At 38.5% G+C, this 27942-nt stretch overlaps 1 protein-coding gene across 1 annotated transcript in view; it reads right to left on the bottom strand.

The window, feature by feature from the left end:
* Window positions 1-5205, bottom strand: part of LOC145990474 (uncharacterized) — a 462687-nt gene extending 457482 nt beyond the window's left edge. The window contains exon 1 of the mRNA XM_083126168.1: window positions 5093-5205. Coding sequence (XP_082982294.1) covers window positions 5093-5141 — 49 coding nt within the window. The 5' untranslated portion in view covers window positions 5142-5205. The remainder of the gene's footprint in view (window positions 1-5092) is intronic.
* Window positions 5206-27942: the final 22737 nt, after the last annotated feature.

The raw sequence follows: 27942 nt of genomic DNA, 5'->3' as shown, positions 1-27942 counted from the left end.
GTGATATATTTACCTACATTACTTTATGGTAGTGAAACCTGGACTTTGTGAAAATATACATTTATACAAAATATGAATTTAATATAACGGCGAATGTAAAAAGACCTGATTGTTAAACACATGAAATAATTTATATTAAGACCAGTATTTTAAACATAAGGAACGGCAACGGATATCTTTATTACACGTCGCTTTTCTGTTACTTTTCTAGAGTCTTATCTTCTGTTACTTTGAACCATGATATTGCAACTCTGCAATTGTACTTCTAGCTGCAATAATACCGTAGCAATGGTGGTCACATCTAATACCCCAACAGCATTTCAAATTTCCTCTTCTTTCCACACTGTCGGATAGTGTTAGGTAGTACACCCAAATGTCAACCTCACTTCCACATAGTACACCGTGGACTGAATTTTGCAGACGAACGAGTGTTTGGCGTCTCGACTCAAAAAAGGTATAACAAAAAGAAAAAGAAGAGGTAAAGTGCTTTCCTGTGCTTTGTACCACGCCATGAAGGCGTATAGGGGGTGTGGAGTTAGTACTCCATACTTTCTTGACCACGGCCGAAGGTGGGGGTGATGTCATCATCACCACGCCCCTGACCGCCTTTACCCCCCAGAGTTTCCTCCAGGTACCCACTTTATACGACGCCGGGTGAGCGCCGGAGCAGCTTGAACAGGTGGGAAAAATCCCGGTTCTCTCCCTCCGGGGATCGAACCCGGGTCTCACGCATGGTAGTCAGGTGGCCTAATGACTTTTATTTAAAGGAAAACCCCTAAGCGGAAGCTTCCCCCATCACACTTCATACACTCATATCATTTCATTCACATTACTATTTCAGGACTTTTCAGGACAGACAATCATAAATACCCATGCCTTACCCGGAACCTCTGGCGTTGTAGCGCGCTCTGCTAACCACTTCGCCACGGAGGTCGACATGACTGAGCTACCACTGCTTCACTCATGGCCAGTAAAATCCTTTATGAGACTTGTGTTGTGTGCTGTCCATGTCTGTTTGTGATTGTTCCATCATCTATTTCATCTCATCACAATTCATCCTCATCTTCGCAATTGCCTGACCCTGTGGCCGAGTGGTTAGCACATCGCGCTGCGACGCCAAGGGTCCCGGGTTCGAATCCTGGTCGGGCTTGGTTGTTTGTGAATGTCCATTCATCGATTTCCTCATTTCATAACTCATCCCCATCTTCGCAAATTAGCCAAGAGGCACAAAACGCGAAGAAAAATAAACTAAATCAATCAATCAATCATCTTCGCAATTATTCAAAAGTGGCCAGAAACGCGAAGTAAAATAAACCATTTCATTCATTCCACATTTTTTGGATCTGCCCCCCCCCTCCGCAAAAAAAGGGCTGTATGCGGGTCTCCATTCATATTTTTTGTGGCGGGGGACTTTATGTTTTGATGTACACGGCGTTGTTGTTTACCACCATTTGTGATTAAACCTCCAACGAAATTCCATCAGCTTCACAATTACCTGCTTTGCTTTCCCACCGATAACGTAATGGAGGGAATTGACAAAGAGGCCGACTGGAGCTGAATGGAAGACTTTCGAAGCACACATCCTTCTGAAGTGCCTGCAGAGGCCAAATGGAAATTTTGACCTGAGGTCTGAACCTCTCATCACGTGACTATTCCCTTCCATGCCAGCCGGACAGTGTCGTGTGGTATATACCGGCAGATGAGGCTAGACTTCAAGCAATATGAAATAAAAAGGTTTCGGTCCTCAGCCACCACACATTCTGGAACACAGAAAGTATTCTTTAGGATCAGGATTTGCCCTAAAATAAGCATTTAATTCCTTGGTCACAAAAAGTACGTTTTTAAGTTTAAAATCATTTTGAGGCAATTTCTAAAAGGATGAGTTTCTTAAGTACACTTCATTCACAGATAGGCTAATCGAGACTGGACCTACAGTTGAAAGTAGGATACTATTGCATGTTAATCCACCGGGTATCGAACACAGGACCCCTTGATTACAAGACGACGACAGGGCAGATTGTTGCATGTGTTAATTTTTTTCCCTTGGGAATATTCACATGCTTTCAACGGATTGTCATTTCACTTGATTTGTATTTTTCTGGTGACGTTTTGTGGTGCATTGATTGCATATTTGAGTTAACGTGCATGTAATTGTACATATTGGGAGTACTTTTAGTGCAGTCGTCTATTTCATGTTTGCCTCTTGGTGGTTCTTTTTGTGATTTGTGTCCAGAGTAATCTCTATCGCTACACTGGGCAATGCGTGAACCAAATACATTCCAAAACTGGAAGAATATTGTTGTTACAATGATTGAAAAAACGCTTATCAATCAGTAATGTCAGAAACAAATGGGTCACTTTCCAGATGGCACCGACAGCAGCAGGAGTATCAGTTGTTGATGGATCATCCTGAAGCTGTGTGCAACAGTGTTTGATTGATTGATTTAGTTTATTTTACTTCGCGTTTTGTGCCTCTTGGCTAATTTGCGAAGATGGGGATGAGTGATGAAATGAGGAAATCGATGAATGGACATTCACAAACAACCAAGCCCGACCGGGATTCGAACCCGGGACCCTTGGCGTCGCAGCGCGATGTGCTAACCAGCAACAGTGTATGAGTGGTACTTGTAGATGGGGGTGCATTCCCCTTCTAGCTGCAAATGTTTAGCCCTTAGAACTTTCCCTCCCCTAGCTGCAAAAAGTTCGAATGGTACATGTGTGTATGTGTTAGAAATTTGTAATGAAGAGCGCACTCAACCGCGTTTGCTCCAACCTGTCACTTTTCATGCGCTAGCAACAGCAATTTTTAATTCAATAAGTTAATCATCTTGCATAATTATCATGTTAGTGGTTAGCGTGCTCTATGCATATTTGTGCATTTTTGTATTTTATGGAGGGGCTTATTGCAAGATGACATTACCATTAAGCCCAGTGGGGGCGATTAGGGAGGACAGTTACCCCCTCCCACATAATTTTGCCCCCCCCCCCTACTATGGCGTGCTAACGCAAGCCAGCCTTGTCTACCAAGAGAAAGTAACCTGTTCTTTCTCCTTCACTTTTGACACCCAATCGCCGCCACTGAGAACGCCATCGTTCCACATAGATCTGAAGGTACTTTCATGCTCATATGGACCACATATATTACAATAAACAGGGAAATATACGTAAAAGGACGAAGAAAATGTTGCCTTCCCTCCTCCGCCCCTGTAGACAACGATGGCAATTAAGGGCTGCAAGAAATGCCTAAATATTGGCTGCTACACTCCTCAACAATTTCTACACGTAACAGTAACACATGCGCTATAAATGCATTTTCGCTTGCAAATCGTCTGACAGAGATTAACAACAGCTACATACGATAGTTAAAAAGCACGTAACTGCGCCTTTAAAATTTTGGACTGCTCCCCATCCCCTCCCCAATTACCGATACGACAGCTATTTAATTAATCATGACCCACTTTAAAGCTCACGTATCAATCAAAACATGAATTTCCGGGGCATTATCTGAGCCACAGTATGTTGCTTGTCATATAATTATATCTGATTGTTCAGAATCGGAACAGGTCGTCGTTTGAGCGTTAGGCAATCAGTATAAATTTTGTATGACTGTTAATCACATTCCCGGATAGCGTAGTGGTAGCGTCGTCACGTTGTAATCAAGGGGTGCAGGGCTCGATACTCTGTGGAGGGATATAGGGATTCGGATTCACGTGAAACTGTAGGTCCAGTCCCGATTAGCATGCCACAATTGAGAAATAAATATGTTGACTCAAGTAAACATTAAACTGCATACACTACGAATAATTCACATTTGATGCATCAGAATACACACATAAATGCATCAAAGGACAATTTTATCAACCGCTATTTTGTGCAATGCATTAAAATGCATCAAAATTACATGTTTAACTGTGTCAATTGATGCCGCCAAAACATATCAATTTTTTGTCATGCATTTCGAATTCTGTGTAGCCAAATGTAGGTCGCTGCATTTTTTGCCAACCAGGTGTGGTGCAAATGCATCCCGGTGTTGCAAGGAAACTACGTTCAACCATGCTAGACGCAAGAATAGCGGTGTTCAAGTTCAGAAGATTCAACATTTATGTGCTAGGTTAGTACGTACCACGTGACCTTACACCACACTGTACATCGCTCCTGGACGTGGAGAAAATGGTGCAGACACCACATACACTACATGAAGAAAAATGGAGACGACTGGCGACTCGGCGTTCAACTTAGTAAACTAACCAACTAAACACGTGGGTGCAAAAAGAGAGTCAGAAAGGTGCAGCAAATTGGACGGGGCATGTGTATTATAGGGAAGAAATAATTAGAAAATGACTGGTTAAGTTTCGTCAGAATTTTCTCCAATCGTAAAATCTCATTCCAAGCAAGTCAAGGAATAGCTTCACACAATGATCAAAGAGGATGCTCGCGAAGTTTAAATTTCGCTAGCTTGAAAAAATGTGCACATTTTTCAAGTTCGCTTTTGTCGCAAACGTAAAACCTTTCTTGATCCTCAGCAAGCGTGATAATTTTGTGTAGAGACTGAAAAATGATAAGCGCTCGCGTTTCATTGCTTTTGTGCCGAAAAAAATGAACTTGTGTAAAACTGAATTATCGAATTCTAATCGCGAAATCTGGATTCCTAGTCTCTCTACGATAGTTTGGATACATGGGGAACCTTACGGCCGCTCTTACACGTCCAATTATAGCTAGGTACTCGTATTTTTTTGCTACACGTTCGACATTAATCTAACGAATGCAATGTGCAAACAACTGCAATCAACCACTGAGAGAACTCCAAAACAAAGTATTTTCCCTCTTCACATCATATGATTGGTCCCCGTGGCGGAGTGGTTAGCACGACGCCAGGGGTCCCGGGTTTGAATCCTGACCTGGGCATGGATGTTTGTGAGTGTCCATTCATCACTTTCATGATATCATCACTCATCCCCATCTTCGCAAATTAGCCAAAAGTGGCACAAGAAGCGAAGTAAAATAAAGCAAATCAATCATATGCTTTTTGATACAGCTGTAAAATGAACGACAACAAATTCGTATCATTTCCTCGTTTGACTGATCCACCTACCTGTTGCTATCACAGCCACCACCACGCTCCGGGTTTCGGACCTCGCCATCAGCCGTCACGTCCTGCGAATGGATGGGAGAGCTTCACTAGCGCCACCGCACGGCACACGGGCAACACGCGAACTAAACGGTGGGCGAACTTCGAAAGAAGCGAGGGTTCCTGCTACGGCGCCCGCGCATTTCTACGATCTCTCGCGTGGGTTTCTAAAGGGTGGAGGGAAATAAAAGAGCCTTCGATTCCGTAAATAGGTATTTAAGGAATATTGAGTTGTTGTTTTAAGTCCACTTGATGTGGAGTAAGGCTAATTGGGACTGCACCTACAGTTTTAAGTTGGATCCAAACCATTACGTGCCTCCACCGGGGATCGAACCCGGGACACCTTGATCACAAGGCGACAACGTTTTCACTACCTTGTAGGAGAGTCCCATGATTTAGCTGAGAAACGCACTCAATGAAAAACCCATACTACAGTCGGGAATCGATCCCTGCACCAAATGCGAGATCGTGAATAGAACACTCAATGTTCCTGGCCAACGAGATGAAACGCATGTTATGTGGCCATTTTTGTATTCGTTCTACTGTTTTCTGCCCATAACCTATTTTCGAACTTGTTCTACTTCAAATTGTCTCTACATATTTCCTTGTTCTCTTCCCACAATTCATCTCTCTCTCTCTCTCCCCATCTCTCTCCGATTTTATTTTTGCTATTTAACGTCGCTTTTCTTTCACTTCTGAAATTAATGAAGGAACGCTCATAAAGAACTCCCATGTAAAGGCAAGGATTCGTACCCGGGGTAACCCTGGCGTCTCTCTCTCTCTCTCTCTCTCTCTCTCTGTGTGTGTGTGTGTATAACCATCCCCCCTTCCATCCTTTCCTGTCTCTATAACTCCTATAAATCTCTTTCCTTCACTCTCTTATCTCTCGCACTTCTCCTTTCTACCTTTCTTTCACTATTTTCCCTTGTCTAGGACTACCAGGTACCTATAAGAAAAATGTACGACAATCGCATTTACACTAAATATAATATAATACTCTGGACGGTCACACAAATCTACAAAGGGAAAGGGGGGAAGCAGTGTCTACAAGTTTACTTCATCATAACAAAGGAACTTTTAGAGAAGGAAGAAAATAGAAGGTATGAAGGAAACGAGAGAGAATACAAGAAAGGAGGACAATTACAGAGAGAGAGTGTGTGAAAGAGAGGAGAGAGTGAGTGAGAGTGAGAAGTAAACAAGCAAGTGTGAGAGAAATAAAGAAATAGAGAGAGACAGAGAGAGAGAGAGGGAGAGAGAAGAGAAATAGCTGAATATCCTGTTAGACGTAATAGCGTGATGTTGCTTGATGGAGAATGGCATTTGTTTTTCGATGAGACTTTTCACAACTACTTTCAGGAACTTCTTTTTAAGATAATGGAGCCCTGCTCACCATACATGTTCTTCTCTCTTGAAGAAAGGTTTCCTGTCTCCTAGATAAAGGGATACGAACTTATGGGATGTCCATCAGCATTACCAGACTTCTTTCCATTAGATTTTCTAGTTTAGTTTGTAAGGACACATTGTCATTTTCCTGTGGACAACATGGCAGATTTACATGGCTGAATTTTACTAGATATGTGTCACGATTGGCATTCATATTGACTGTGATAGGTGGTAATAAAAAAAACATTTTGTTTTCTCTTTCTGATTATGTAAACTTCAGGAAAGTATACGTTATACGTATAAGATGTTTGTTGGACCTTTAGATGAAATTATTGTGAATCTTTGTCTGAAGAAGATACTGTTAGAGGGTGGAAAGTTACGTTTTAGTGTATAATTTTTTCTACAATTAATTTTGCCTTGGTAAGCATTTGATTGTCTCATTAACATAAATAGGCATTTTAAGAAGTTAGTGAGGTCTCCTTTATAACTAGAAACACAGCAATTCCTTGGATGATTAACAGATTCCTTATTAATTATTATTCTTAGAAATTAAACCTAATGCCCCCCCCCCAATGTCTTCCAAGTAGTTCATATAATATTAATCTGGTACGTATGCAATTCAATACTAGATTTTGGTAAAGTTATTAATCAGAAAAAAAAATGTTGACATAAGGACTAAAGTGAAACCGCAAACATTGGTTGTTGACACAATAATACGTAATTTGATACTTACAGAAACATCTAAGGCTACTTATAGAGCAGATCAATCCGACTTTGAAAATAGTTATATGATGCTGGGATCCCGGGTTCGAAACCTAGCTTGGGCATGCGGGTTTGTGATGTCTATTCATCAATTTAATCATATCATCACTCATCCCCATCTTCGCAAATTAGCCAAAAGTGGCACAAGCGAAGCAAAATCAATCAAATCAAATCAAAAAACTTCTATGATGCTGTCATAAAGAGAAGTTTTTCATTTGATTTTGAATTTTTGGGTGCGTCATGGTCCATGTTATCCACATCTGAATTCGACACGTTTTTTTTGTTTTTTTCACCCGAAAATAGAGTACATGGCCAACAAAAGAGTTTCGACAACTGCACACATCCACATAACCACGGATAGTGGTTATACCACGAAACATTGAAATGTCGGTCATATCCAGCAGACGACTTGGTTTTTAAATCGTTCAAAATAGGCTTTGGCCTCCCTTTCGCCACAATTTCGATGTTTTCTGCAAAATAACGAACCGAAAGATTGCTTCAAAATATCTTCTATCGCACGATTACACACACTGTCCAGATAGGATGAACCTGCCACCTCGGAACTCGGAGCAAGCTTCATAAATTAATTGACAATGCCCGAAAACAACATAAAGACGAAAGACACCAGTCACAAAACTCCCACTGCACAGTCCCTCCCACAAACCGTTGTTTACTTTTGTAACACGTGAAGCACCCTCCTTGCCCCCTCCCCTCTCAGCATCGGCCCTTCCCCAATATTTCCTTCGGAACCTGCAAGATGTCCAGTTCTACTAATGTTGCCATCTTAGTTCATTTGAAAACAGAATTGCCCAAATCGCGAAACATTTTCGTTTCAAATAAGACGTATGTAGAGTAGATGTAGTCTTCATTTGTTTCCTAACTACTCCCACTCCCATGTTTCGCTAAATCCACTGAAATCTCATTTCTGACACCACTACTATTTCGTATATTTTACGTCCTTTGCTACCTTTAAGGCTTTCGCTTTATAGGATAATCGTGACGATGACGATGCGTGGTGAATTATTGAAATAAAATTATTATTTCTTTGTGTATGTAATTATTAATTTTTATAATTATGTAAGTAAAATAATAACAACGAACATTGAAATAACCATTTCTTGCTGAGGATTCGAACCTGCGACACCTGACACTTCAGAGCGTGCTAAGATAACAATCGGGAAATTATGCTTGTAAGTATTGTTTTCACCCAAAAACAGTTCTACCACCTCAAAAACATTGCTTCAATCCGAAATTATTGCATTCCTGCGACAACGTATGTCAATGTCAATCTGTATTATCAACAATTATCACAAATTCCTGTAACCGAAATAATATTATATGTGTGAAATATAGAATTTTAGGTTGACATTTTTAGAAGGACAGCGAACCCCTTGACCATACCCATCCCTCTCCTCTCCTTCTCGCCCATGATGTCGAAGAAGGACAAAGAGGACTTTCATAATCGCTGATATTTAGTGTAAATACAAAATATCACTTGGTAGTTTGCTTTTGCCCCAGTGTGATTTGATTTTTTAAAATTTTGATTTGGCGATTTAAGTCCACTTCATGAACAGTAATGCTAATCGGGACAGTTTAAAGTTGGATCCGAACCACTTGTGCCTCCACCGGGTATCGAACCCGGAATCCCTTTATTATAAGGCGGCGACGCTACTAACACTGCGCCATCGTTCCCCAGTGTGACTGGACACCTTCAGAGTAAGATAGACCCGATTAGGCGACTTAGCTCTTTTCTGTCAATTGAATATGGCAACACTGGTAAGTTTCCTGTAAGGGTCACCGGCAACTGCGCCGGCTAAACAGCCCGCCTCCTCCTCCCGCCATAACAGTCTTTACCGCTACGCCAAGTCTTCCTTTGGTGGGCTCAGGGTCCTTCCCTCATGTTGCCTGTGGAGCGTACCGGATCAGTCCTCCTCTTCGCTTTTGCGGTGTCAGAAAAAATGTCAGTCTGCAATGTTTACTTTACGACAATATTACCAGTTTATGTACGTAATAATATTTTAAGACAGGTTCTTCAATTCTTTATATTTTAGTGTTACCTGCGGTAACAGCGGCTACATGCACGCCACGCCTCTGCTAAATATAATATAATACTCTGGACGGTCACACAAATCTACAAAGGGAAAGGGGGGAAGCAGTGTCTACAAGTTTACTTCATCATAACAAAGGAACTTTTAGAGAAGGAAGAAAATAGAAGGTATGAAGGAAACGAGAGAGAATACAAGAAAGGAGGACAATTACAGAGAGAGAGTGTGTGAAAGAGAGGAGAGAGTGAGTGAGAGTGAGAAGTAAACAAGCAAGTGTGAGAGAAATAAAGAAATAGAGAGAGACAGAGAGAGAGAGAGGGAGAGAGAAGAGAAATAGCTGAATATCCTGTTAGACGTAATAGCGTGATGTTGCTTGATGGAGAATGGCATTTGTTTTTCGATGAGACTTTTCACAACTACTTTCAGGAACTTCTTTTTAAGATAATGGAGCCCTGCTCACCATACATGTTCTTCTCTCTTGAAGAAAGGTTTCCTGTCTCCTAGATAAAGGGATACGAACTTATGGGATGTCCATCAGCATTACCAGACTTCTTTCCATTAGATTTTCTAGTTTAGTTTGTAAGGACACATTGTCATTTTCCTGTGGACAACATGGCAGATTTACATGGCTGAATTTTACTAGATATGTGTCACGATTGGCATTCATATTGACTGTGATAGGTGGTAATAAAAAAAACATTTTGTTTTCTCTTTCTGATTATGTAAACTTCAGGAAAGTATACGTTATACGTATAAGATGTTTGTTGGACCTTTAGATGAAATTATTGTGAATCTTTGTCTGAAGAAGATACTGTTAGAGGGTGGAAAGTTACGTTTTAGTGTATAATTTTTTCTACAATTAATTTTGCCTTGGTAAGCATTTGATTGTCTCATTAACATAAATAGGCATTTTAAGAAGTTAGTGAGGTCTCCTTTATAACTAGAAACACAGCAATTCCTTGGATGATTAACAGATTCCTTATTAATTATTATTCTTAGAAATTAAATCATTGTTTTAAATGTTTTATTTGTTTCAAACATGTACTTTTTATTAAAACACTGTTTAAAACATTTTAAACATGTTTTAAATAAAAAAATATTTGTTTTGTTTCTATTCTACGATTCCTTCACGTTTTCTTTCAATTTGTTTTTTTCTTATTTCTCCACTCTCCCTGTCTTTTATCTACCCTCAGCTATTTCTCTTCTCTCTCTCTCCCTCTCTCTCTCTCTCTCTAGTGAAACTACCACTCACATCTCCCCCCCCCCCCACACACACACCTTGTGCAAATGTCCAGACTCACTTCAGGGCATGCAACATAAAATACTTTGATTTTTTTTATGATTATGTATTTTTCAAGGCAATAAATGCACTAGATTCACAAATGTGTTCTTTGGACATCTGTATTTATCTGGCTGTGTCCGAAAGGAGCAAGACGTACTTGACGCGAACTTCCTTCGAGAATGATCTCGCAGCTAAGATCTTGAAGCATTAAACTGAAAGCGAATATGTCTAATTGCACTTTGGAATGGAGTACTTCATACAATCAGTAGGTAAAACTGCGAACACATGGTTTTACCATGTTAAAAACACTTATCTTTCACCACAAAATCACACAGCATTTTAAAAAGTTTTTGCACTCACATTTCCACACAATAGAACTACAACCAACACCTGGCTGACTCTCGAGTTTCATGATTTAAAAAACGAAATGAACAACAAGCACGCAAGTGTGCATTGATGCTCAATGTGTGCTACAGGCTCGATTACTTGCTTAATTGATACTTCTGCGCTTCACTATGTGACGTCACATCCGACAAGTACATATTTCAAGCCTGCTTTTCGGTTTTTCGGACACAGCCTTTGGCTCTCTCTCTATTATAGATTTCTATTCAATGACATTTGTCCTCCTCTGTGGCCGTGCGGTATAATGAGCTGTGTTTGGATTCCGACTACGGGACGGCATGGGTTCAAGTCCACCTGGGTTCAGTCTCTGGGTTTTTGACCTGTGTATAGAACCGGTGGCAAGCCACCATCGTGAGGAAATTGGGGAGCCATGAGAGTGTAGCGTAACCCGGTCATGGACATCTCCTATAACGACTGAAGCTTCCACCTGCTGACCCCACGTCACCCCATTACTGGTTGAACATCTCCACACCTCTACGTAGGATTGTGGAAGGGAGACTGGCAGTCGGGGGATAGGCCAAGGCCCTTCAAGGGCTGTAGAGCCACGGGTTATTATTATTATTATTCAATATCATTTAATGGAATGTATTTTTACAGGGTGATTGTTTCGCTAAAAGACCTTGGAAAATGCAAATATCTCAAAAGTCATGCATTTTATTTAGAACATACCTACATGAATACATAGCTTGATACATGATAAACATGTACACATTACAGAAGGCGTAGAAATGTCCGCCACCGCTGCTCAGGCAGTCGAACTCGACGCTCCATATTTGCAATGAACACATTCTCCGCTACTGTGTAACCCTTAAATGCATAGCGTTATCATATGGTAACGCTCAACATTCGCACACGTTCGTGTTAGAAGCTTGTCTATATTGAGTGTGTAGACAAATCTAGTGCCAGAAGTCTCTCTAGGAAGCATAAAGTTTGTGTTTGAGGCCATTAGTTTCAGTCCAGGTAACGGCATTGTTGTGAGAGGATTTATTTTCAGCTTCGATTTTTTTTATTCAAAATGTCATATGCTGGATACTAAATATGGTGTTCTTATCTTATTGTCTTTCATTATGGAGTTCTGAATATTTTCAGCATTTAGTTATGACGTCTGTTTCCTTACAGAAGAAATTCTCGCCTTTGGAAAAATCTATACCAATTCTGATGGCAAGAAGGAAGGAAATCATTTTACAGCAATACTCAAGGTCGCCTGACGCTGCGAATAAACTACGTGATATTCTTCCCGTATCCTCCTGAAGGCAAATCTGAGGAATCTATCACTCAACAGCAACTATCTAGTCAAGGTAAGAAGGCGTATGTAATTACAAATCTTACCGTTTTTCACTTTATTATTAATGTTATATTTATTATTAATATTATTATCAGCTTATGAAAATGTCGAGTATTTTAAAGTTTTCTTCAACACATACATGAAATACTAGACGTTCCGATATTTGTAAGGAACGAGTCATATTTTGATTAACGTTGTAATACTAGGCTCTTCAATCTTGAAATGTTTCTGATAAACGCAAACAAATATTTATAACGAATATTGCAGCACACTGGAGCCAACGCCGTGATTCCGAAAGTTATTTTCAAATGGTTTGAAACGATAGTGAAAACAATAGGGCAATTTTAATAATCATACTTTATTTAACTCTACCATACGACGGAAAAGAGAAAAGAAAAAGGTATTGGCCAAGTGGAGACTCGAACATGGGATCAAAATGTCAGTCTGAGTTTATCAGTAGGACGCCTTAACCATCTACTCCAGATTTCTCTCTCTCTATCTCTCTCTCTCTCTCTCTCTTTCTCACCCCCCCCCCCCACCCCACAAACTCACCATGCTCTTCCCGTCTCGCTCGGCAGTTACCGCATGGCACGTTTCGTCCAGCCACTTTTTGCAACTTTATATTTCGCGAGAGATCTGTAGACATATTTCCCCCATAAATTTCAGTTTGGTTTGTGCCCATGATATTTTTTATGTCCTTACGTATGATTGTTGTAGCCTACAGGGGCGGCCGCTCATAAGGACGATATGGACGCCGCACTGCCGTGTGTAACCACAAGTGAACAAACATTACTTTAACATTTATATATTATCTTTTACATTGCCTGAATTAAAAATATTCCGTTGCTTATAGATGGTTGGTTAGTCGGTTCTGTATTCATTCTTCCGCGACAAATTGCGAAGTTTGTACGCCACCGTGCGGGGGAATACGGAACTTCGAGAGAAATCTGGCGGGGCGCCGTCCTCCCACCTTACGAGACGTAGAGCATTCTCAGGCGCGGCCGCGAGGGTTAAGAGGCGAGGGAACTGGCGGAATAACACGCGCAGGATCTGTGGCTGGGAGGACGGAGGGTTTGTCGTCCGAAACCAACCCCCTAGGCGAAACTGGCCCTCTCTCCGGAGAACGGTAAACAATGAAGAGTTGCCAGAAGCAATGAAGTTAACACAAGAAGGAAAATTACCAACCGTCGAAAGAAATCATTCTGTATTCCATAGAGCAATAAATAATGTAATTTCCAATGAGAAAAGAAAATATCGGTAACTGAAAAAGTACAGACAGGTGCTTGATGTTTGTTATTTACCGTCGCTTTCTGCTACTTTTCGAAAATCACGACGATGAGGATAAGTGATAATTAAATGGAAGGGCACTCACAAAGAACACCCATGTCAAGGCCGGGATTCGAACCCAGAATCCATGGCTTTTCAGAGCTGTATGCTAGCCACGGAAGTCGGCTACAGCTTCGTGTTACTCACAAAATTAGATTTAATTACATGTTTTGATTAGCACGTTTTGAAAAAAACCTGATAGTGTGACAAAGTTTCACAATTTCTTTTCAAGCCGGCTGTTAAATAAATTAGAAATTAGTCATCTAAACTCACCAAGAGCCGCTACAGGAACCTGTGTACTACGAATTTCTGAAAATTTGTCAAAATTGTCTGGCAATCCTGAGGCAATAAAATGACTGCATGGGTAGACGATAGCATTGACACTTGTTGCAAAGAGAATACTCGATTCTCTTTGCTTGTTGTTTCTTCGTTTTCCATGGAAAAGTGAAGCTTTTTCGGTAGTGTGCTCTAGTTGTACGTTTGTTGCGATGAGCTATGTGGAGAACTTGTTGGTGCGAAGTTTTTCTACCAGAAGTCTGGATGAATAAAATAAACATAAAAAACCTAGGCCGGCCTAGACCGAATTTGAATCTAGAACAAGCATGTCTGAAGAAGATTTCTGGTAAGTTTTAAGTTTTTACTGTAGAACTTGAGCTTCTGGTAACGCAGATATCATCTTTCCAGTGAGATATTTACTTTGCTGCCCTATTTCATATATCAATTAGTCATGTTGGACAGGAAACGGTTTTTGTGTAACATTTTTACTAGTAATTTTCACGTTCAATGCACGTAAATATTCGTCATTTTGCTTATCAATTTTCCCCTCTGTTAAGTTAAAAAAAAAAAAACAACGAAATCTGTTAGAACTCTATTTCTTCTTCCATCTTCGCAATAGTGTTAAATAATTATTAATTTATCATAATATGTGCAAACGTGCAAAACAAGATATTCGGTAAAGACGAATATATCAATTTCTTATCATGTTGGCTGTTATATACGAAATTAATCAATTAAACTCACATTACAAGTAGAGCAAATTTGTGAGCTGTCGCCCCTCCACTTTGGTTTACCACGAGCCGCCACTGAGCCTGTAGAAATGTAACCAGTTCCTACAGATGAAAAGCTGAGTCAGAATGACTGCCGCGATGATCGACAGTGTTACAAACTGTGAAGGACTCGCACCATTTGGAGTTTCATTGTCGACTTGGTAGGACACGTAATTAAGATCAACACGCGTGTTGTTTATGTGACCAAACACCCAATTGCTATTGTGTTCATTTCTGGCTATATAAACGTTTTGTGGGTGCGTTTTGAGTTCAGTTGGTGTTTTAAGTCCACTTTACGCACAGTAAGGCTAATCGGGACTGGACCTACAGTTTAAAGTGTGATCCGAACCACTATGTGCCAGCGGATATCGAACCCGGGACCCCTTGATTACAAGGCGACGACACTACCACTGCACCATCGGGGAGGCCGTTTGTGGCTGTGTGTTTGTGTGCGCGCATGTTTATGTATTTTTTCCAATATTCATTTTATGCAAAAATTCAGCACGTAATGTTTATAAAGTTGAAAAAATATATTTTATCATTTTTTGGAACCAACATACCCATCATCATTCACATATTCACCGAGTTTCAGAAGATATCTGCAGCAATAGCAATGTTGACGAATGAAGCAAGAGCAAAGAATGTGTTGCGAAATTTATCAATTGTTTAATTATTTGTAATTGTAATTATTCGTCAGAAATAAGTAAATACGTACATCAATTACATATGTCTTGTAGCATCAACAAGACTTCGACGTACTGGCGATGCTACTTTCTCACATGTGAGTTTTGCTACACTGCCTTGCCTTGTTGTAACATCGTGCAGATTTGGACTTTCAAATTTTTTAGGGTGGGCGGTTTTTTTCGCTCAAGGGTGTACATTATGCGAACATAGAGTAATTATTATGTAATAAATAGTTATCTGGGCTCGTCTAGCTCAGAAAATGTGAGATTAATGAACAATGGATCTATAATATTTGTATTATAAAAAAAATAACCAAATTTTGAAAGCAATTTTAAGGTTAATTCAGAAATTTCAAAGTTTTCAAAAATAAATCAATTTGTAGGGGTGAACGCATAGCGTTACCATATGGTAACGGGACATAATTCGAAAAGGGAGAATGAAAATGTTTCAAAAAATGATTCAAAATCGGTTATTAGTACATTACAACCGATATTAGACTAGAAACAAGGTAAAAATTGACAAAAAATAATTCATGCGTTTAAGGGTTAATTCCACACACTGAGCAAAAATTGAAAAGAATCCTGTATATCACTAACTGTGCACTTCACTTGTGCTCCACAGAAGCCAACTCGAGTGCCAACTACAGCCGAGAGGAAGAGCATAAATGATAATTATGTGGAAGGTCATTATCAAGTTTTACAGCCACACATTGTTACTCACCTTCAGCTGACTTTATTTCGTTCCTTTCTCAAAGTATAATATTCTTTTCACCGCATGTCACATATTTGTGCACATTGAATGAGCTGAGATATTCGCATTAACCAGGGTCTAGCAGTGAAAGTATAACCCTGCATTTGCAATAAGATATCTGTTCATTAGTTTACCCTAGTTTAACATATAACTTTTGTTCTTCTCTTTTTACCAGGATTTTTTTTAGTACCATTAGCTCGGAGTCATCAGTGTTCATCCTCTCAATCATCACTTACGACAGGTTGTGTCCATTACACAACGACTAGAAAGGCCTCACTCTATATTTCGATTGGCTGCTATTAATATGTCCATTTTGTGGTTTACCTCTGCAGCCATTGCTCTTCTACCAATCAGTGGGCTGAAGTACTACGGGCAAGGGTTCTATGGAGACAATGGAGTGTGCTTACCTTTGCACACCCATGATGCATTCGCAAAGGTAAGAACTGTTAAATATATTTACATTTGAATTCAAAGTTATATAATTTAAGATAATATGGATATTACATGGATTACACCTATAAAACTATTGCATCATCACAAGTGAATAATTTTAAACAATAAAAATTGAGGTAATACCATAACATAAAATGATCTAACATAAGTAAAGCTAGAAACTTTGTCTAGCACAAATTCCTCTTTATGAGGGTTAAGCTAATCAGGACTGGACCTACAGTTTAAAGTGTGATCTGAATCACTGTGCAATATGCAAAACCGAATGTACCATTAGAAATTCAAAATTAGATTGCAATGTAATATTTATATTCTGCTGTTTGTAACTATTCAAAATATTTTCTTATGCCAAGTGTTGGCATATGTTAAAAAAATAGGAATAATAGCACCGCATTGAGATGGTATTTGTTTAGCACAAGGAATTCATAATATTTCCACGATTAGCCAAAAGTGACAGAAAAAACAGTAATTTAAAGCAAATGAGTTAAATAATATTATCAGTGTTTTTTTTAATTGTGCATATTTTTTCAATGATACTTTCACCATTTTTTCTTCTATCTGAGTCCAATTGTGTATTTTAGAGCAAATCTCACAATCTATTAATCGTATGAGAACCAGTGCAACGTAACTCCAAATATGCAATTTTGAGTATTGTTTAAATAAACAGATCGCCATATCCCCACTTCTAATCCTTAGCAGTAAGTTGGAGTCACGTATCTCGAAATAACTGAATATTTTAACCGTCACACATATTCTTAGGAATACATAATTTCCTCTTTCTTGTAAATTCGAAAACTTGGAGTTACTTCCGTCTGGTTCTCATACAATACGTTTTTAACTTTGCTTAGCTCAATATAATCCAATAATCCAGATCTCTCCTCACTATACTTAAGTGTGAGAGCATTATACTGTGGCTATTCAGATTCCCTTTGGTGCTGAACTTCACACGATTTTTTCCTTACCTCATACCAGGGCTGGGAGGAACTCAGCAGCGATGTTCATGGTTGTGAACGCCATAGCCCTCGGCTTCATAAGCTTTGCGTACTTGAAGATGCTTTCGGTGATCAGAAGGTTTAGGCTGTCCCTCAGGTTCACACAGGAGAAGCAGGACCTTCGTCTGTTTAGAACTCTATTAAGAGCCCGTATCACCGCTGGTGACGATACCTAAAAAATAGGTTCTTGCGTCGACCTTCTGTGCTCGAACAGTCAAGTGTGTGGCATTTAAATTTTACTGAGTTAAAGATCGAATATGAAATTAGTTATTGTCGCGAAGCCTTTTTTAAAAGCATTATCTATTCCGTAGTTTTCCTTATCTCAATTTCGTAAAATTCACTTGCTCGCCAATTCTATGTAATAACTTAAATCAACATTTTAAAGCACAAGAAAGCTTCAACTGTTCTTCTACAGAAAGAAATGAAACTGATCTTACATAATTTTCTTTAGAATGTCTGTAGTTTTTCGACGTACAGAGCAATGTATGTAAATTTTAACTTCGACTTTTCTAAGCTGGTCGCGCTAGCCGTTTCCCCCTCTGTACCGCTCGCGCTCAACCTGCCCCCCCCCCCCCTCCACACTCCTCCGCCGTCCCTTTTTTCTTTCACAATCGGCGACTCTTCCAAGAAAACCGCATGCTGAGAGCTAGGAAAAGAAAAAGAAGGCAGGGAAAGGCTTTGGGGGAGAAAACAATGGTTTGGGCGATGCTTGTAAACAGTTCTTCACTACGCGAATCCATGACAACAGTGAAGGACGGGGGATTTCCCCAGTATATTGTTCTCAAATGGGAAGGGCTGGTTGCACAGACTGAAGTACAACTTTACAAAAGGCTTGCCTACAAAAGAAAAATTGTGCCAAATTATGACTTTTTTGTGTGAGAACACGAAAGTCCATTACCAAGGGATTTTTTTTAGGGGGAAGGTGACTTTACCCAAAGTTTTTAGGTAAATATTGTGTAAATTCTATCTGGTGATGGATTATCAACCAGCCACGCAAATGAATGACTTTTTAGCTGTCGATCATATATATATATATATATATATATATATATATATATATATATATATATATAAATAAACGTTCATTGTCAGTTTGAGATATTTCTGAGGGTCAATGGTAAAAAATACTTGATGATCTGTTATGGAAATAGTGCTATTTTTAAACATTTTGAACGTCCGTTGAATTTAATTTCGAATTTGACTCCTTTCATGATTTGATAAATATAAAATTATTTACTTAATACTTTAATGCGTTATTTTATCACCAATTACATATATATATATATATATATATATATATATATATATTACAGTCAGACCCAAAGAAATCACAACATAAGATAGTTCTGTGTCATCATATACAAAAATACTTGTAGGCATAGGTCTTATGTAAAATAAAATACATTAATTATATGTTGTTTTTTCTTTTCCAAATACATTATTTAGTGAAATAATATGACACACTTACTATTGATAATGACCATACAAAACACACCATAAAAATTTCATTCACTTTCAACTTTCACTTTCACCATAATCACCAGACCTAGCTCGGACTTTTTATCTTTTCAGAAGTCATGTGTGCACTAAAAGGAACCCGGTTCCAGTCTGTGGACGCGGTGAAAGCCAAAGCTTTTGAACAGCATATCAGAAAATGACCTGCAACAGTGGGAGATCCTCGTGGAGCAGGATAGGGATCGGGGAGAGGACTACATTGAAGGATACAATATTCTGATTGATTTTTTTTTTCAATAAAATAGTTACAGCATGAGTCCAGAAACTTTATTGCCACACCTTGTATACTGGAAATATCTCCAAATATCACCAATCCACTTACGACTCACAAATTCCTTAGTGGGTTGAAAAAATTTAAGGGAGGGAATTATGAATTATTTTTTTAATATCTAGTGATGTACTTAATTTTTCCCCCTTTTCGTGTAGCAAAAATTAATGCTTAGCATGGATGCAATTTTCTGAAGGATTTTGTGAAAAATTCATCTTAAGTCCGCAACTCAGAATATTAAGTCATTCACTAAAGAAGGCACATTCTCATACCTAGAAAATATGACCATCACACAGATATTGCATCAAAAATTCTGTTCATACATTCATTTAATACATACGTTAGAGAAGAAATGACATTGCTCCTTTCACACAGCCAACTAGTAAAACTTGTGCTGTAACTAGGTTATATTGAAGCTCTGTGAGTTTTTTCCAGCTTTTCTTTATTTTTAAATAGAGCCAGTTGTCTGCTGATTAATTTTGATTGGGTGAGTTATTTGTTACATGAATAATGAGTTTGATTGTTGCAGATAGTAAGAAGAAGTCGTTGAAGGTTGGTTTTGTATGTGTGCATCACTCTGTAGCTTAATTCCAGAAAATAATACTTTTTGTCTTTTTTTCCATGGCAAAGTAAAAGCTGTGATGCTTTGCCTATAATTAAACCATATCTGCTTCTAATAGCACTTGATCTACATGCATGAGAATACACATTAGAATAGATAAAAGAAAAGGCAAAATTCAATTTCCATTGTCCCAATAGAGCAAAATAATACAAAATATTCCTGATTTTACAATTCCCAGTGTTTTAAATTTTTTCAACTAGATTCATTGCAAAACATAAAATCAAGATTCCACTGTATAAATTTGTCCATAACTCACTGGTTGAAACCCAGTTTTATGTTATACTATCTCGTTTGCAAAGCCAAACATTTTCTGTAATCTACAGCATTTTTTCATATTCTAATTTTAAAAAATCACAATTCAAGCTATTGTAATTGTTAATATCTAGCCAGCTCAGAAGCCAATAACATTTGGTGGTTAACAAAAGATCTTAGCACCAAAAACTCCTGGTTTGAGATATAGCACAGACATGGGTATTTCCTTGTTAGAGTCCCCTTGTCAATGTCACTTATTCATCATTGATTGCCTCAAGGGGCAAAAAAACAAGGAAAATATGGATTAAGAATTTCAGCAATGTTGATGATTGACTGATGTTTTGTAAATCATTTAAATGCTGACCAATCCAAAATTTATTGTATAAAGGATACACTAGAACGGAATGTTTCTACCCTCTAACAGGGTCTTCTTCAGATAAAGATTCACAATAAATTAATTCAGAATTTTTTTTATACAATAATTTTTGCCTTGCTCAGTATTTGAATGTTTTATTAAACATGGAGACAAGGCTTAATGGTGGTACCATTTATATTCTGCTTTTTTCAAGTAAATCTAGTAAAAGCTGAGCTTCTAACATTGGATTGAGGGGTCAATTCATGAGAGATTTTATCTTCATCAATATAGTTGTAAACTGTGCACACTTTCTTCATGTACTATACATACATACCTTAACGTGCATTGTGGAAACAGTAATTTAGATAAAGAAAATGCATTACAAACACAAAATGTCTCTTGATTCACCAATTTTTATTTACATATTTTTCATGCTTTTCTCATCTGTTCACGGACTGTCACTTTTCCTTTTGTTTAGCAAATTATCTTTGAGTTCTGTAACTGAAATACTGGACTGTCTTGCTCTTTCCTTGTTCCTCTTGGATCCAAAATGGTGGTGAAATTGACACTGAAGGGTTTGATCACTAATAACTTTTTACGTCAGAGGTTAGCATTAGGTACACTCTCACTGGTTACTTCTGATGGTTAGTAACAACCAGTGGCCTGTAGTGCTGTAATACGGAAAGCTCAGCTATAGAAACCACAGTGTATTTGGTTGATTCTAGAGGCTTTCTTGTACCGGGTTCGATACCCGGTGGAGGCACAAGTGGTTCGGATCCCACTTTAAACTGTAGGTCCAGTCCCAATTAGCCTTACTGTGCATCAAGTGGACTTAAAATAACAAATCAAACAAATCAAATCTAGAGCCCTTCAGAACTTTGCTTTCTTGAAGTACATCACAATCGCATCAGCCAAAACATTACGCTGAGAGAAGTGTTTACTTGCACATAACAACTGCAAATTTAAAGAGAATTTCTGCAATCCAAGCAATACTTGCATAAAATAAGATAAAACAATACTTACTGTGATAATTTACAAAACTTATACACTAGTCATGTCACACCAGTTTTATACAGTAGTTGGTGATATTCAGTGTCAAGCAAGAAATTATTGAATTGTACATTCTGATAATGCACACTATAGTTCATCAATTTTAATGAATTCCATTGCCCGCGAAGGACTCAGTTCTTTCAATAAAGCTCTACCATTTATCTGATATCGTCCCACCTCTCACCTTTCATTCTACATTTAGGATCCAATTCTTCATGTCTCCTATAATTTACTTGGTAAATTCCTCTTCTCCTCTTCTCCTGTCAAAATTCCATTCTTCTGGAGGACTCTGTTATTCATATCCAGCATCTTCCATTTCGTGACATTGGTTCTTCTCAACTCCTTCCCTTCTCATTGAAGGATTCAGTTCTTACTATCTCATTCCCTTGTTTTTGTTTAAACATTTATTTTTCTTCTACTTGGAAGAATAAGTTTTCCTTGTCTCCATCTCCTTTCCCTGCTTTATTCATTTCTGTTCATATCTACGCCTTCTCCTTGAAGGGTTCAATTCTTCCTATCTCTTACTCTCCTATCTCTCTATCTCTCATACATCCTTCTGGGACCTCCCCGACATTGCAGTGGTAGCGTCATCAGCTTGTAAGCAAGCGGTCCTGGGTTCGATACCCAGTGGAGGCACATTGTGGCTCAGATCCCACTTTAAACTGTAGGTCCAGTCCCGATTAGCCTTACTGTACATAAAGTGGACTTAAAGCACAAACTCAATTAATCAATCAATCATTCATCCTTCTGTGTTAATCTGGGAATTCAGTTTTTGCTATCTCTTCATCTTCCCATTATCCCTTGGTGGATTGCCCTCTACCATTCCCTCATCTCCTAAGAGGAAGAATATAGATAGGAAAAACTGTGTCATCATCCAAGGGAAAGAAGAGATAAGAGGAAGAATAGAATACACCAGATGCAGGGAGGGGGGAAGATCCCATTTCTTCAGTATGAATGGAAGTTAATTGAAGAAAAGGAATCTATCAAATTGTAGAGTGATTATGGTTGGTGATAGAGAAAAGGAAATCCCCAAGTGTAAGAGAGAGGACAGGAAGAACTGTGTAAGAAGAATTTCCTCCAAGGAGAAGAAAGGAAAGAGATAGGAGGAAGAGATTCCACAATGGAGAAGGAAGGGCGAGATATGGAAAATCTAGTCCTGCAAAGAGAAATGGAGAGATGTACTGAAGTAAATCCATCAATGATAGTAGAAGAAAAGAGGAAGAAGTACTGTGTCCTACTTCACCGTTTGTGCCACTTTTGGCTAATTTCCGAAGATGGAGATGAGCCATGATGTGGTTAAATTTATGAATGGACAATCACAAACATCCATGTTCCGTCTATGATTCGAACCCAGGACAAATGACGTCGTAGCATGATGTCCTAACCACTCCGCCATGGGGGCCTGCTAAATCGACCATGACAATGGATGTACATATGAAGAACTGAGTTCTCCTTCGAGAATGAAGGTGATATAAGGAAAGGAAACCAGCACATAAAGAGCGAGGTTATATCAAGAAATTAGGTCACCAAGGAAACAGGAAAGAAGGAAGGATGTAATTCAATCCTCTTTGGACAATAAAAGTAAATAGTAATCCGAGAAGAATGGAAGAAGATAGGAGGACTGGGATCAACCAAGTTGAAAAGGAGGAGACAGGAAATGCTCCCAAGGAAAAAGAAGAGAGTTAAAATAAAGTAAAGGATACAAAATTAAAGAAGATGTCAATAACTCAGCTCTTCCCATGTCCCATTTTCATCACATTGGATTCGTTCCTTCTCTACCCTTCTGCTCTCCATGGAGGTGTCATTTCTTCCAATGTCCTCCTTTCCACTTAATGGATTCATTATCTTCTATCACATTCCTCTCTCCACGAAGGACTTACTGTCTCCTTTCTCCCCTCTTTGACTTGGTAGATTGCCTCCCTTCTATCAGCTTCCAGGACTCATTTCTTGTTATCTCCCTCTCTTCCACTTCATGGCTTCCTTTCCTTTTCTCACCTTGCATTTCATATGGGGAACTCCTATGTCTCATATTCCACTTAGGTGGATGCATTTTCTCCTTTCACCTTCCACACTCCTTGGCCGACCCCATGCTTCCAGCTCCCCTTACTCCACTTGATGGATTCCATTCCTCCTCACACTTTCCTCTTCAATGGAGGACTCAGTTCTCTCAATCTTCCCTCTGCTGCTTCATTTCCTTCTCTCACCTTTCATTCTTAACAGAGGAGAATTTCTTCCTATCTTTCCTCTTCAAGTTGCTGCATTCCTTTCCTGAATGAGAATGGAGGGGGATAGCAGGAGACAAGTAAGTATTCCAAGAGGAAGGGTTGGTGATAAGAAGGAGTACTTCCTACTGGAAAGGAAGAGACAGAGAGAGATAGAAATTGATGATATTCTACAAGCAGGAGAAGAAGAAGGGATAAGGAGAAACATAAGAAGTGGTAACTTGTTGGAATAAATGAAGGTATGAAAGAAAGTTGATTACAAAAATACACTTGGCCACTGAGCAGGCTTAATACAGAAGGGAGGATAATAAGAAGCATGTTGTCAAAAGAGAAGAGGAAATTAATTAGTTCCAAACAAATGGAAGGAAACAGGAAGAAGCATAGAAGGAAATCAATCCACCAAGGAGGAAGATGGAGATATAAATGTAAACTCTTTCAAAGCGAAGGGAGGAAAATTAAAGAAATATAATCCACCAAGGGGAAGGGAGGGAGAGAGAGAGAGAGAGGAAGAACTGAGTCCACAAAGGAGAAGGAAGAGAGGCAAGAAGAAGTGAATCCAATAAGGAGAAGGAAGGTTGAAAATAAGAAGGAAAAGAATAAAGTCAATCACTTACCTTAACAGTTTGTTCTTTCCATGTTGGTACAGTTGAAGTAGGACATCTGTTAAGGCTATTTTCTCTGTAAGCTCACTGATTATCTGTATTGCGGCAAATAACTTTTTACTCACTCCAGGATCTGATGCTCAGGTATTTCTCCTTCTTCTCTTTATGAGACCAATGGATTCCCTGCAACAAAATTTGATTCACTGATTTTTATAATATGGATACATCAGCACATATGGTATTTATGCCCATCATGCAATACAGGGATCAGCCCCATAACTAAAACAAAATTGAGGACATGTCCCAAAAACGAACATAACATGTGCTTAGTAAAACTTTCTTACTCAATATCTAAAATATCTAAAAACTAAATCTAATATCTAAAATTACTTAACAAGAACTAAAACTACAATCATAACATAATTTTAAACTTGTGGCTGTGGCTGTAAAAAGGCACTCAGTACACAGAAGGACAAACACAACACATCACAACTTCACAAAGGATTATCTTGGGTCTGGATCTAGCCGCCAAAGGCTTGTTGGCTTGTGAAAAGCCATTACTGGAGTGTACTACATGGAAGTGAGGTTCACTTTTGGATGTCTTGCCAGAAGGTCGATCCCTATAAATTTTGAATTTATACAAGAGCAGAATAGGAAACATAATATATACTAGCCAATCAAGTAGTACACATTGTTTAAATCTAAGTTGTTACAGTTCATGTATTGCTTTGGTAAACACAAAAAACAGTAAATTTTCGCCTGTGTATTTTACCATACCATTAAAGGCACCTTAAGTGTGGTGTCATATAAAGTACAAAAATCCGTATGTTTTTGATGTATGTCCATCAACTCATTTCAACCATTTATCTCATTATGTAAGGATATGAAAGATTCATTTTGAGGAAAAATTCTCACTTAAGATGGTGGATATTTCAACGTCCCTCTAGTGCACTTCTTAAATGTTATTTACCATGGCTACAGAAATATCTTAATCTCAGGGGATAGGTTCTTTATTCGAGAATTCCAAATAAAAAAGCATTTTATAGCCAAGAGGATATAGTAAAATACGGGTTTATATTCTGATAACAATACAAAATACAGAGAATATATATATATATATATATATATATATTAACACAGGAATAGGATCAGAAAAGGTGCCAGAAGGGCGGAAAAACATAATAATAATTTCTCTTCGTATGGTAAGTGTTTACTGTCTCCTTCATCATTAGTGTGTGTGTGGGGGGGGGGGGTGTGTATATACACATAATCGAAAAGGTATTCTTTTCTTGTATCTATTTCTTCTATAGGAAAAAGGCTTCTTCTTCTTTTAAAAGGGCTTCTTCTTCTTTGATTTTCACTTCTTTTCTTTGGTAAAAGGATAATCTTATTTTTCTTTCTTCTACCTTTTATGACAATCTCTTTCTTCTATTTACAAAAAATAGTCATCCCCTTTTATTCATCGCTGTTTCTTATTTCCTCTTTTCATATCAATTCTTATTTCTTCTTTCAGCAGCAATTCTTATTATCTTCTATATTCCGACGAGATATTCTTATATTCTCGATAAATTCTTCTATTTATTCTTTCCACAGCAAATTCTTATTTCTTCTATTATTCTTTGCCACTGGAAAAAGTCTTATTTCTCTCATTTATCGCAAATATTTCTCTTTACCATATCTCTTCTCAATAATATAGACAAATCATTATGCTAACTTTAAACTGTAGGTCCAGTCTCAATTAACCTTTCTGTGCAAAAAGTGGACTTAAAAACAACAAATCAATCAATAAGTTCAAAGGAAATAATAACTATCGATTATGTAATAAATGCTACACAAGTATATTTTCATTATTAAATGTTTGCTTTCCGGACCCCCCCCCCTCAAATAAGTCCTTGAGTTTCCTTGATGGAATTAGTTGTAATTATCTCATCTTGTATTCAAGGAGTCTCAGGTTTGATCCCCGGTGGAACTACACAGTGGTCTGGAACCCACTTTATCCTGTAGGCCCAGTACTGATTACCCTATTTGAGCCTGTAATTGACTTAAAACAAACTTTAATTTTGCTATAATTTATGTAAAATTCAATTGAGACAGTCTCTGTATTAATGTATTTATCCTTTTGGAAAATAGAAATAAGACAAATGAAACACAATGAAAAAACAACAAGGTGAAGGAAATCAACTTTGGATTTTCCGAAATGGTCGGAGTACGGTCAAAAGCCAAGGGTAGAAGAAGAAGAAAGCCAAGCCATGCCCACTGTAGGAAAACCTGGTCAGAGTCATCTATCAGCAGATGGCTGAACTTGTTGGACTTGAATATAACCCCGCCAGACCCCACTATGGCTCGAATGAAGCCATTCTCAAAGGACATAAAATGGTGTTCAAAAATGCATATCAATGTTTGCAATGGCATATCGTCACAATGGGCCTCTCAATTTGAAAAACATAAAAATCAATCTACTCACGAAGGATGGAAGAAAGCTTTGCAAGGTTAAATTTTTACAGTAACTTAGAATCAGGCTCTAAACGCCGATACAAAAACTGAGATATTTGACAGCTAATATCTTTAAAAATATAGAAGTGATAAAAAAAATCAATATTCACTGTTAAGATTCATCCTTTCTAATCAATTTATCATAATGCTTATTCAAATGTCTCAAATGGTTTTCGAGTAAAAGTATACTGAATGAAGGTCTTTTTTTCCGCTCCCCATGATATGGCCTCTTGACCAGATTACAACTCTTTTGGCCCAAAGACATGAGTGTTATCAATAAGCCAAGATATATACAGTACGTGAGCAGTTACCATAACTACTAAGGTCCCACTCCAAACACCCTGGAAGTAGCGACTGACAATTAGCAAGAGAAGAGATCTATGTTTATTTACTAACACACCAGCTTGGTCACCAAGGTGACTTTGAATGATTAGCCGTGACCTCAGATCAAGCTCAACAACTTGTCACTCTTTCCTTTCAAATTGTTGCACATGCCACACTACAACACATTTTGGTGGAGACTCGTAACAAATTTTGACAAGTGACTCCTTCTGTGTATCCAAAGACTGGTAACCAGTGGATATGGCTCAAGTGGTGGTTTAAAGATGGAATTTTGTATGTTGGAACTTCAAAGGTTCTCTCCACTGGAAGCTTTTACCGCATGGTTGAGCCATCAATGGGAACTAATGAGCCAACCAGCTGCAGCAAGTGTAAAATGTTCTGCTCTAATGTTACCCTGCCATGGTGAATTGATAAAAAGTCCTCATGCAGTGCAACAATGTCCTATCCTACAGGGCATGCTTGGTCTGAATGAAAATTGAGGACTTTGATAGCCTGGAAATACTATCACACCCAGCCTATAGCCTGGAACTTGTGCCATCCAATTATCACTGTTTTGTTCCATGGCATGTTTCTTGAGGGGCATTCCTGATAGCATAGTGGTAAAGTTGTTACCTTTTAATACCCAGTGAGGACACCCAGCGGTTTGGATCCCATTTTAAATTATAGGTCCAGTCCAAATTAGCCTA

Source organism: Lepisma saccharinum, chromosome 7 (assembly GCF_977018435.1).
Source record: "Lepisma saccharinum chromosome 7, izLepSacc3.1, whole genome shotgun sequence".
In the NCBI taxonomy this organism is placed as follows: Eukaryota; Metazoa; Arthropoda; class Insecta; order Zygentoma; family Lepismatidae; genus Lepisma; species Lepisma saccharinum.
The sequence above is the reverse complement of the archived record's forward strand: the minus strand, read 5'-3'. Positions and strand labels throughout refer to the sequence as shown.